This window comes from Martes martes, assembly GCF_963455335.1.
Source record: "Martes martes genome assembly, chromosome: 9".
NCBI lineage: Eukaryota > Metazoa > Chordata > Mammalia > Carnivora > Mustelidae > Martes > Martes martes.
The window spans coordinates 66224957-66237740 of record NC_137896.1 but is presented as its reverse complement, the minus strand read 5'-3'; the positions used below and the strand labels follow the sequence as shown (position 1 = coordinate 66237740).

The 12784-nt window shown below is 52.0% G+C and overlaps 1 protein-coding gene across 1 annotated transcript in view; it reads left to right on the top strand.

The window, feature by feature from the left end:
* Window positions 1–12784, top strand: part of CRACDL (CRACD like) — a 130377-nt gene that overhangs the window by 93497 nt on the left and 24096 nt on the right. The window contains exons 5-7 of the mRNA XM_080814501.1: window positions 13–177; window positions 5640–5867; window positions 11075–12710. Of these exons, the coding sequence (XP_080670627.1) occupies window positions 13–177; window positions 5640–5867; window positions 11075–12710 (2029 nt within the window). The remainder of the gene's footprint in view (window positions 1–12; window positions 178–5639; window positions 5868–11074; window positions 12711–12784) is intronic.

Genomic DNA, 12784 nt, shown 5'->3' with positions numbered 1-12784 from the left:
ATTACAATCTAGCTAAAAATACAGTGTAATGTGAAAATGGGGCCGCCACCTCCTCCGGGGGGCCTTCCTGCCAAGCGGGGAGATGACGCCGGCATGAGTTCTGAGGACGACGGTCTACCCAGGAGCCCGCCAGAGATGTCCCTGCTACCTGACATCGGTCCTGGCACAACCATAAAGGCAAGTGAAGCCTGTGCCACCGTGGCTTGGCATGCACCCACTTCAGAGGGCACTGAGGGTGGGGGTGCGCTCTGGTGGCCCCCGTGTGCTCCTGTAAGAGCCCCATGGTCTGTGTGGCCAGGCGGTATTCCAGACCAGGTCAGTGGAGCTCACAGTCTTGGGCTGTTTCCATTATTTGAGCAGAAATGTCAACCTTGTCAGGAGATACGGTTTTGGTAACATTTTTTGTAATGGTTACAGATCTGATACAATCAATCCTCTACCTGGTTTTTCCTGTCTGAGCAGATGACCAGACCAGGCATCCCTTCTGAAAGAAGGGAAACACCTTTATGTGTGTTTTCTGTTGTCATGACATCTGGCTGGAGGGAGAGGGAGTGGTGAACATACGTGACTTAATCTGGACTCTCTGATCTTAGTTTAGGACCATAAGAACCTGTTGGTCTAGGGCTAGAATGCGGTAGTGTGCTGTTGGAAAACAGGGCAACAGGGGAAGTTTGACAAGCAGGAGGGGTATCTATGACCTCAGCAGGGCAGGGGAGCTGATTGTGGATAACACCCTTCCCCATTAGGAAACAGGATGAAGAATTGCGCCCTGAGGAAGTCACCCCGCTCGTGGTGCTGCCATCTTAAGCCCATAGGCTGTGCTTGTACATAAATGATCATTTTCCCTTTAGACCAGCCCTGCTGAGGGGTGGGTAGAATTGGAGTTATATGTGTTTCGCTCACACTTGAAAAACAAAGGCCAGAGTCCATGTTTTATAGCCACTCCCCTGCCCGATGCATTCTTGGAGCTCTGGCTTGTGCCCTAGTGAAGGGCTGTTCACTGGGAATCTCGGGGACTCATCGTGAACCACTGTCTTGTAGATTCTGAGCCACTCTGTAATACGTCAGCAGTCACTTCAGCTTGGACAACAAGAAGCCCCCTGGCAAAGGCAGGGGAAAGAATATTTATCTAACTTGGGTGCGGTTGTGGGTCCCCTGAGCATCACTAATGAAAGCCAGAGGAAGGACTGTGGTATAGCTACACGTAAGTAAGCCCCAGGGTTGGGAGTTCGCTCAGAGCTGGCTAGAGAATTGTTCTCTCCAGAATTCTGCTCTAAGGTGAACCTGCCCCTGCTTGTTCCGTGAGCAGGGTCTGAAGGCAGTGAGCTACCCACATCTGTTCTCCCACGTTGAAGAGAAGGAGGAGAAGACAAGGAGGATGATTTGGCCTATTTGATGGGTTTCAAGCCAACCCTTAAAATCCTGGATGGGAAGGTTGGCAGGCGATGGCTAACTCCATTGTCACGTGGCAGACCCATCTCGTACTCTGAGATGTGGAACATCAGCGTCTCTAGCCTCAGGGACAGATGCGATGTTGTAAGTTTTAGGGCCACGTGCTGAAGAGACAACTCTTATAAGCCATATGGACTGGTTTGCCCTCACTCCATCCCACAGTTCTCTGGCTCTCTCTGCCTTTAGCTGGGACCATACAGGAGAATAGGTAGTTTTTAGTTCCATTCATTAAGGCATGAGCCCAACGCTGAACCTGCAAAGCACCACAGTGCACAGAATACATTGTTAGCTGCGTGGGGGCTCCTTTCACCGGGCAGGGCTAGCCTCATCCTTCTAGCATCCCTGGTCATGTTGCTGAAAAAACAAGGTTCTGAGATTTTATTAACTGGGTAATTTCATTAATTGGGTAATGGGAAACTAAAATTGGAGCCTTTAAGACTTAAAAAAAAATTGTGTAATCTTTGTTATCATGATTTTTAAGACACAGTGATCATATTTAATGCCCTGAAAGTTTCTTGGGCACAATGGACTGGTTGAGAGGGGGAAACAGTGCACCCTTTAAAATGTCTTCATATAACATGTGATATTTGATATAATGGTACCCTAAATCCCCAAAGGATGGGATTGTGGGCTATTTCATTTTTTCCTGTTGTGACTCCTGAAGCAGACCCACATGTGTGATAGAGAAACTTAATGAAGATTATTGTGGTAAAATGTTTCCAGTAACAAGTATCTCATGGTACTGCCAAGGTTGTATTTTCTGATGGAGTGAGTTTTTCAGGAAATGCCTAGAATTATTTTTAAAATCTCATTACCAAATATGAGGTGACAATGAATAAAACTTTATTTGGCGAGTTTTAAGGTAAAATGACATCCAACTAGCCATCTGCTAAGTGTCCTGCTATTAAGTAGAAAGCACTGGGTAGAAGGTGGCCAGCTGACAAGCTGTCCCGGGAGATGAGGGCAGGTATCACATGGGGAGATACAACATAGGCTCTAGCAGAAATGCATCCATGTCCTCAGAGGGTTTTGGAGAGGATTATGTGAGATCTGGTAGGTCATTGCCTCCCCTGCCCTCAGCTGGGGATGCGAAGCCAATAGGCTCCTCCTTCCCAGAAAGGCCCCACCGGCCCTGCTTCATGTCTGCAGGCTGTTCCCATGTGCACAAGCCTCAGCCCACACCTTGTTGGCTGAGCCCCTCTGTTTGAGGACAAACACTATAAAGCAGCTGTCACCCAGGGTCACCCATGGAAAAGCCCGTGAACCCCAGGCCATTTTCCCGTTTGAGTCCCATTCCTCCAACGAAGGGCTGGCCACCTGCTAGACTTTTTAAATCATTCACTTCCAGAATCATCCAGAAGCACAGATTTCAGGACAAACCAGGTGATTGGAAGCAAGCAGTGCAAATGGGAATGGTTCCAGCCCACAGATAAAAACACAGGTCACCTTTCCTGCCCTGTCCTATCTTACCTCACAGAGTTGCTGCACTGATCAAAGACGGGATGCGTTATTCTCCTGAGTCAGAAAGGCGTTGGTCTTTTCAGGCCCCAAGAACTCTCGGAATGACCACAAAGACTAAGAAGTGAGAGTTGGGCGCCCTTGCAGGAAAGACCAGCCGTGACAGCCAGTGCAGGCATTTTGCAGGGACAGAGGTGACTGTGGTCAGAGTTTCTGTGAAGTTAAGCCCATTGCCAGATTGCACCCCCCGCCCTCCCAGGGCTGGAATGGGTCTGAGCCCAGGACCAGTTGCTCAGGTGGTGCACGAGCCGGGGAGCTGAGTGGAGAGGAGACAGGGAAGGTTCATTCTTTGTGTTTATAGGAAGGTGACCAAAGCCCATGTCCTCACAGAAGGCATAATCATTCTCACCTGGGAGTCACTGCATTTGCAGAAGCAGCTCATCTGGCCTGTTTTCCTGTTCTCTTAAGTCCCACACAGTCAGGAAAACAAAACCCCAAATTTTACCGTGTGTATATACATATCGTTCCTCTGGACAAGGGTGGAATGAAGGATTCTTTATGACCTTTGGAATGCACCCATTCTAATGGTGACCCTCAGGGAGGACACCTGGGAGAGGTGTCACCTGTCCAATCTTGGGTGACTTACTGAGTCATCAGCTACAACAGTGGAAGCCAAAGCCACAGGCACAGAGGAAGCCGGGAGTCTTGTCCTGTGGTTTATTTTTTTTTTTTTTTAATAATTTTTCTTGCTTTACTCCCGTAAGAACCCATGTAGCTGAAACAAGAGAATTAAAATAGATTATGTCTGCTTATTACCCTTTTCCCCTCATTGTAGTAATAGTCTTCCCCCGTTTGACAGAAATAAACTTCATACTTGCAGGAGAATATATAAGGGACCTTTCTGTTAAGAGGGAAAATACGTTTTCCCGAGGAAGTTCCCTTGCAGGGACAGTCCCTGCATCAGCTTGTCTCTCTAACAGTGACATTCTTCTAGGGTCTCCTAGTTTAGCAGAAGCTATTGCAACGTGCTCTGTGTGGGGCTCCAGGGTTGTGGAAAAGAAACTGAGCAACATGTACCCAGGCCGCTGGGAGTCTGCCCACTGCCCACATCTTGTTTGCTGCCTCCTTCCCGAGGAGACCATCTTCACGGGGGCTTACTAAATCATTGTGAAATGCCCAAAATTATGGGCTTAGGTTAAAATGTAAGCTTGACACCACGTTGCACCCATCAGGATGGCTCCTATCAAAGAAGTAGAAAATTACAAGTGTTGGCAAGGATGTGGAGAGATTGGAGCTGCTGTACGTTGTTGGTGGGAATGCAAAATGATGCAGCCACTGTGGGAAAAACAGTATGGAGGTTCTCAAAAAATTAAAAATAGAACCCCTGTATGATCCAGCAGTTCCACTTCTGGGTATATAACTGAAAGAACTGAAAGTCAGTTGTTGAAGAGGTGTTTGTACACACACGTCCACAGCAACGTTATTCACGCTAGCTAGAATGTGGAAGCAACCACATTGCTTTATTGCATCATTCATTGATGGGTGAACAGATAAACAAAGTGTGGTATCTACATACAGTGGAATATATTTCAGCCTTGTAAAGGGAGGGGAGTCTGACCCAGGCTACAACATGGGTGAACGTTATGTTAAGTGAAACAAGTGAGACAAAAAAAGGCAAATCCTGTATGATTCCCCTTAATGTGAGGTACCTAGAGTAGTCACAGTCATAGAGATAGAAGGTAGTAGAATGGTGGTTGCCAGGGTCTGGGGGGCAGGGGGCAATGGGGAGTTGTTGTTTAGTGGGCGCAGACTCTCAGTTTTATGAGAGAAAAAGTCTGCAGATGGTTGCCCAGCAACAGGAGTGTCGTTACTGCCACTGAACCATATGGCTAGAAGCAGTTACAATGGTAACTTTTGTCGTGTGTATACATTCAAAATGTGGAAGATGAACAACACTGGGAGAAAAATGTAAACTTGACACTAATGCTGAGCACCATACAGAATAGAAGCAGGGGACAGGGTTATAACTAAAGCCCAGCACCTCTCAGATTCTCTCTCTGCACCCTGCTTCTGTGAGGGTTACATTTGCTCATGGGTGCCCACTGGGTACCCTCCTCCGCCTCTTCGTGCTGATAAACCTCTTTGCAGTAGAACCCACTGAGACCTTACTCAGTGAAGGGAATGGCCAAGTTCAGTGGGCGGGCAAGAGCATGCTACTCTCATTCTTCCAGGTGACTACCAAAATCCCCTTTCTCCCTGGCAGCGCTTTTGCCCTTGGCTGACTGTCAGTGCCTCGCTGCTGCAGCCTGTAAAACTACCTCTGGGCCATACTCTCGGCTTCCAGAGGCAGGAGCATGCCTGCTCTTAGAGAGATCAGGTGGGTCTGTCTCATCAGAGAAAGAGGCTCTTGACCGAAGTGCCTGTACCTGCTTGCAAGGGTGAAGGCAGAGTTGTCTCACCGAGGCTGCCCGGGATGCAGGCTCTCTGCATGGCCATGGAAATGAGTGAGAAGTTTGTAGGGGTTGGCCCAACATTTAAAACTCCTTTCTAAGGAAGTCCCCTAGAGTCCTCCCTGTTGAAAGTCAGGCTGTAGGTCTGTCCCTCCATGTAAAGCCCAGAGATGGCGTGGGAAGACTGAGCGCGATAAAAGAAGGGAGCTGATATGTTGGCTGGACCCATTTCATACTGAAAAGTTAACACATGGCCTGCTTGCTCCTTGTCCCATGAAGGTCTCTTTAGTTTCCTCATCCCGGCCACAGTCTCCAGACCAGCTCTTCTCCAGGCAGGCAAGCGATGCCGGCATCTCCCCCCGCACCTCGGACAGCAGCACGGCACCCGTGGCTGATTTTGATTACCCTCCAGAATTCTCCTCCTGCCTGGACAACTCTGCAGCTAAGCACAAGCTCCTGGTTAAGCCTCGCAACCAGCGGTCCAGCAAAATGAGGCGGCTGTCTTCGGTAATGGGGCTTCTTCATACATGCAGAGGCAGGCTACACAGGCCTGGTCGCCCCCACCCCCACACCCTCCCACCCTGGCCTCTCTCTTCTCAGGGTCACATGCCCCTTGTAAGAAACCCCCACGATCAGGGGGACCATCTGCAGGAGCTGGAGTTGCTCCTCTTTTTCAATGTACATCATGTAGGTCTCTTCCCTGCATAAACATGCCATCTGTTCATTGGTTCTGCAACAGCTCCCATGAAGCCACCATGCCTTCCCATGGCAGTGCAAGGTCAGCATAAGGTCCGTACTTCCAGGCCTGGAACAACCAGGCCCTACCTACCTCTCAGACTTCCTCTTATTCTCCCTCTCTCTCAACACACTGTAGCCTCCAGAGCTGTCTCTGGCCTCAGGCCTGATGCCTGCTGTATCCACGGCTTGAGACACTCTCCTCCTGGTTGGCTCCTTCTGTGGGTCTCAGCTTGGAGGTCCTCTCCCCAGAAAGTCTTACCTGACCACCCTGTGGAAAGCAGCCCCACCTTCCGACCAGCACAATCCCTTCCTTCGTAGTAGCCCTGGCCACACACAGAAGTGATGTTTGTAAATGTGTGTGCTCACTTGTTTACTGCCAGTCGTCTTGTTTTTTGTTCTTAAAGATTTTATTTATATGTCAGAGAGCACAAGCAGGGGGAACAGAAGCAAAGGGAGAAGCAGGCTCCCCATGGAGCAAGGAGCCCAATGTGAGACTCGATCCCAGAAGCCCGGGATCATGATGTGAGCCAAAGGTAGACACTTAACCGACCGAGCCACCCCGGTGTTCCTGTTACCAGTCTTCCTGAGCCCTCGCCCAGCCCCGTGTCCGGCCCCTAGAGCAGTGCTAGCTGCACAGCTGGCATTTAGTGTACATTTGTTGAACGGATGAATGAATGAGGGAATGAACAATGACAGATAAGCTGACACACTAGCTCAAACGTCTGCCTTGGGCAAGGACCTACTTAGTAGTGTGGGGTTTGTGCCCCCACCCCCAGGCATGCTGCCTGTGTAGTCATCGGCTCATAGTTCTAAGAGCCAAGAACTAATTCATGGGGTGCTTTGGATTCATAGTGCATTCAAGGTCCACATAAGATCGTTGCCTTCTCTGCTGCCCGGTGGTTACCACAATGTCTCAGCCCTGGAGGATCTGAGAGCAGGGTGTGGGGCCAGCCTGGCCACAGAGAATGACAGTGCTGAGAAAGACTTGCCCACAGGCCAACATTCTCTCCTTCCTTCCCTGGAGACAAGATTGTAGGGTGATGAAAGGCCCCGGACAAGCTAGGTGCTCAGCTAGGGATAGTAGGTTTTCCTTTGGGCATGTGGAAGGTGCTTTTTAAACGCCTGCCAGCAGGGGTGACTTTAGAGGAGACTGACACTGGAGAAGTGAGCTGTGGTTACCCTCAGGCTAATGTGTCCTTGTGCAAGCTGGTCACTAGGGTACTTGTGCAAATGCTCGCACACCCAACACATTTACAGTTAAAAGCTTGGTGCTGTGGGACTTGGCTGGAACCAGTAACCAACCTGCCTGTCCTCATGCTGAGTGGAGCCACAGGGCAGGGACAGAGCCAGCTCCCTCTGGCCTCAAGTCTGGGCTTTATTCCCATGGGGATGTCTTTTGGCATGGCAAAAAGCACCCTGATCCCCAAGAGGGGCCAGAGTACCAGGAAAATCTTCATGGTTGGGCGGAGGGACCTCACAACCAAAGGGCCAGCCACAGCCTGGCCAGGACTTTGTGGCAGAGGGAAGCCCGGCTCATACTCCAGGTGGAAATGCAGCATCCTTTCTTGCTCTCCACTGGATAGCGCTGTACCTCGCCATCTTTCAGCTTGACTTAGCCCTCAAACCCCATTTTTTTTTTTTTTTAAAGAACAACAGAAATTCTGATTTAGGCATTCTGGGTAAACATTTCTTGATTTAAACACTGTCATTTACATATCCTCCCTCCTCCTTTGCTTTCCCTTCTTGGTAGGGATTAAAACCCTTCAGTTTTTGACTGGGCAGAGGTGTCTGGCTAGTGGTCACCAGTGTCACTGTTGGGCCCTAAGGTGGAGGCCTCTGTCCTTCAGTGTTCATAGCACACTTTGCCGTTTGGTTGTGAGGTTCCTCCTCCCAACCATGAAGATTTTCCTGGTACTCTGACCCCTCTTGGAGATCAGGGTGCTTTCCTGCATTCCTGTTCTGCTCCCAGGGTGAGGCTGAGCTGCCACACTGGCCCCTGGAACCCTGGAGACTTCTGCAGAGGTCAGGGTTCCTTCCAATTTCACCAAACAGCGAGGTTCAAGTTTTGCCCGCTTTTCTGATCCCCCATAACATCTGAGGTTTCTTTATGCCTCCCCATTTTCACCGCTGCCCCCACTCAGGCATCTCTCTCTGAGTCTCCCCCTCAGACCCCTCCTGCCGCCGTCCACATTCTGTCCTCCCTTTGGGCAGAACAGCTGTCCAGCCTGGCCAGGCACCTTCCAGCTCTGTCATGGGGTGGAGGGGGCGAACCCTCTACCTGACACCATCTAGTCTCTGAATCTTTGGAGCTCTAGTGAAAAAAAGGGGCGGGGCGGGCTTTTCTTGCCTTAAAAACTCCATCTTGGCACAGTTAAAAAACAAACCAACCTTGGCTATTAAGACCATGATATTTATTACCATTTGGAAAAACACTTCCAAGAGTGCATTTGGCTGCATCCTTCTGCCCCACCAAAGCAGAGGTCGGGAAAGAGAAACACACAAAAGACAAAGGCTGGCTATTATCTCAGCATTTTATCCTGCTCTCAGGAGCAGGGCCTGTGTGGGGCTCTGACGTGCCGGAAGCAGATGCCTGTGAACTGAAGGTTTACCCCAGCACCTTGCCCCTGGCTAGTCCTCATCCCCACTCCAGCAGTGCCAGGAGCAGGGAATATTAATTCTCTTTTAGTGGGAGCAGCACAATGATATGAGTAGCCCCAGGTTGTGGCTGACAGAACTACCAACTATGAGTTCCGGGCCTTAGAGACTGACACTACTCAGCAGTGTCCTCTGCCCAGAGATGACACAGTTGCTGCCCCGAAACTCACTCTTTCTGGTGAGAGGAGGCTGATGAGCAGGCAGCCGTGATTGTCTCCATTTTGGTGCCGGCTGAGCAGTGGGTCCTCCACTCTCGCTTCCTCCAGAGGATTGCAGGGTATGAAGCTGCTGTCAGGGCCCAGAGGAGGAGGGGAGGGGCAGCGGTGGTGGAGATGGAGCAGGTATGTGCAGCCTTCCTGCTGGACCCTAGGCTTTAGCCCAGGCTGAGTCAGAAGCCCCTTTGCTCCCTGCAGAGCCTCTGTTCAGTGTCCCAAGTCCACACTCCATGCTGCCTTCATCCTGCCCAGCCCTTCACTGTCACCTCCTTGTAGCTTCCAGTGGCTCAAGGTGGGATATGCCTAGCTGGGCCTGCTTCTCAGCTTTCCGCTCCTTTTTCGAGGGTTGTGATAGTTTTAAAATGCGACCCACATCCTAAACAGGTTTCAACATCAGTGATTTCCTGTAGTAGCAGAAGGCCAGTGACACCTTTTGAACCTGCGACTTTTGAAAATTCTTCTGTAGATTTCTTTGCTCATCTTCGTTTTTTCCAATCCAGGGTCATAGGGCTGTGCACCTTGGCAAGAATTAGCTAAGGTATTGTCGCAAACACCCTAGTTATCCTGTGTTCTGTTAGCAAGCAGAGGCCAGCTGGAAGATGTTAAAATAGCACCAGCAAACAACAAATGTTAAAATAGCACCAGCAAACAACAAAAACCTAACACAAACACTCCTGCACATTTCTTAACATAAAGGAAAGGAGGTCTACTGTCGTGAACTTTTCTTTTTTCCAAGAAGATCGAAGTGTTTTCTAATGTCCTGAACTTTTTTAAAAAAGAGTGACCTCAATACCCTCAAGCTTTTGGTCACTTTCTCATAGTATTTTTGAATAATTCATGACTACCTTGGTCTCTTCTCCTTCCTAAGCGAGCAGTGACTGACTTTGGGTACAGCAAGGAGGAAGTTGGACTAAATTTAAATTCCAACACTTTTCAGAAGAAAAATACAAGGCAGTGTTTGATTGTCAAACCAATAGGGCTTCAGGAAAGGAGGGGCACCATAAGCTGCAGGGAAGAGGCAAGACTTCCTCCTATAGGAGTGGAATCTGAGACTGTTCTTGGGGGGCTGCTGGCGGAACACCCTGGAGGTGTGGGGACAGAGGAGCTGGCCAGTCACTTGGCCCAGAGGCTGGCATATTCAGTAGTGCGGGCCCGGCTTGACCTGAGCAGGGATTGGGAGAAATAATTTAAGGCCGGAAAACATAGGACTTTTAATTAAGCTGAAATGTTTGGACTTTATCCATCAGCTATGGTTTGGGATGTTACCTTACAAGATGTGGTTTGCCCTTGACTGTGTCTGAGGTGATAAGAATCATCCTTTAGGCAAACCAGTCTCCCTTCACCATGGGGCCCATCCCTGGAGAGAGAGCACTGAGCTGGGAAACTAGCTCTTGGCAGCACAGGGTCATGGAGAGAGCACCAGCTTTTCAGCTGAACTAATAAGCTCAATCTTGACCAAGGTGTGGCCCTCTCTGAGCTCCTAGTTCTTCAAGTGCAAAAAGAAAATAATCCTTCCTTACTAGGATGAATCAAGAGTAAATAAAATAATAGGTGTGGAGTGCAAAGCACAGCAGACTGCCAGCTTATTTGATCCCCTTTGCTTCCTTTTTTAGAGCAGTGTCCGCTGGTTTTGTAGTTCAGTCACTAGAGTCTTTTTTTAATTTAATTTTATTTATTTATTTGACAGAGAGAGAGATCACAAGTAGGCGGGGGGGGGGGGGGGAAAGCAGGCTCTCTGTTGAGCAGAGAGCCCGATGTGGGGCTCTATCCCAGGACCCTGAGATCATGATCTGAGCCAAAGGCAGAGGCTTAACCCACTAAGCCACCCAGGCACCCCCCAATCACTAGAGTCTTAAGCAGTATTTACTTTCAGGGCATAGCCACCACTGTTCTGCTGAAAGCTGAACTTCTAAGGCAAGTTTCCAAAGAAATGGGTAAGGGAAGGATTAAGAAGAGACACCATGTGTGAATGTCTGCTTAGGTGCCAGCTTAAGAGACACACTGCTTCCTTTAAACCATATTAAATCTTGTACAAAATGGAAAGGTCATAGGCTTCCTAATATTCGACATAATAATGCTGTCTTTTGTCCTCTTTATTCCTGCAAGCGAGCACAGTCTGAATCCCTTAGTGATCTGACCTGTACCCCAGAGGAAGAGGAATACGAGGAGAAGTCATTACCCAGAGTAAATACAGAAGAGAGCCCCAGTTCAGCACAGCAGGATGCGGTACTGGACAGAAGCCCAGAGCCTGGGGGGCCAGCCGCCACGCTGCAGCCTGGGGGGCCACGCGCTAGGCGGGCCCGCCTGCAGCACTGCCCAGCCCTCAGTGCCAGCGCTGAGGAGGAGGAGGAGAGCTTTCTTGGGGATAACCCCTCAAGCCGCCCGGCCACCCCCGAGGTCACCGAACCCGTGTCAGGCCCGGCCCCCTGCTCCGAGTCTCTCTCTCTGCTGGAAGGTTCCCCACACCATAATCCCGACAGGGAAAACCAGAGGGACGACTTGTCCCTGGAAAGCACGTGTCCCCCAGCCAGGGAACCCGCTGAGGAGGTGGTCTGCGCTTCCCCAGACGTGGAGATTCGGTTATCTCCCTGTATCCCTGAGGAGGACACGACACCTCCCGAGACTGACGCTGCCACCACCTTGGAGACTCCCGCTGGTCCAGAGGGGCCAGACACAAGTGTCCAGAAGGAGGGGGAGCTGATGCTGGAAGTGCCCGTGCCCGTGCCCGAGCCCGAGCCCGAGCCCGAGCCCGAGCCCGAGCCCGAGGGAGCAGGGAAGGGATCTCCGGAGGCCCCCGCCCCAAGCCCACCCGCCCCCAAGAGCTGCTTGAAGCACAAGGCCCCGGCGGTGAACGCAGGCCCCAGCGTGCCGCCCGCCTGCGAGTCGCCCGCGGAGGAGCCCGCTCCGCGTCCCCTGGACGGAGAGGCCGCTCCCGCCGAGCAGCCCAGGTCCGAACCCGCGGAGTCCCCACAGGGGGCTCCCGAAAGACTGGCGCCGGAGCGGAAGGTGGAGCGGGGAGGCAGCGAGCTGCGGGCCGTGAAGTTCTCGGTGTCGTCTGGCCGCGCGTGGCCGCGATCGGGCGGCGCCCGCGTGCTGGAGCGCGGCGGCCCCGCGGGCCCCTCGGCCGGCCGCCTGCCGCTTCTGAAGAGCAGCCTGGTGTGGAGGAGCGAGGCGGCGCTCGACGACCTGCGGCCGGCCCCCGAGCCCCACGGCGGGAAACCCGCGACGGCAGGCGGTAGCGGTGCCTCTCGGGACTCGGGGGACACAGCGGCCGGGCCGGGCCGGACCCCCCGGGATGCCCCTGGAGACCCCTGCCCGGCCGCCCGCGAGCCGCCCTCGGGCGACGACAGAGGCCCCTTCCCGGTCAAGCTGCGCTCCACCTCTCTGTCCTTCAAGCACCGGGAGGCGTCCTCTGTCGAAGTCAGAGGGGTAAAGAGATATAGCGCTGAAATCCGTTTAGAAAAAGGGGGGTTGGCTTTGCTCCCCAAAGACGAGAAATGTCCGGCCGCGAAGGCCCCCTCCCCTCGAGGGGCACGGTCCCCGCACGAGCCGGGAAAGGGGAAGGCCCGGCCTTCGGAGCCGCTCAGCGCCAAGCCTCCCCTGCCCAGGAAGCCGCTGCTGCACAGTCGCCCCCTGCCGCCCCCGGACACCGGTCCCGGCGAGCTTGCGAAGGTCGTGCCGCCCCCGGACTCCAGGCGGGACAGCCGGATGGCCGAGACGCGGTCGACGCACAGGGCAGCTGGTAAGAGCCCAAGTCGCGGTGGGGTAGGGGCAGGGCCGTGGGCAAATCCCACGATACGGAGTATGTCAGCGCTT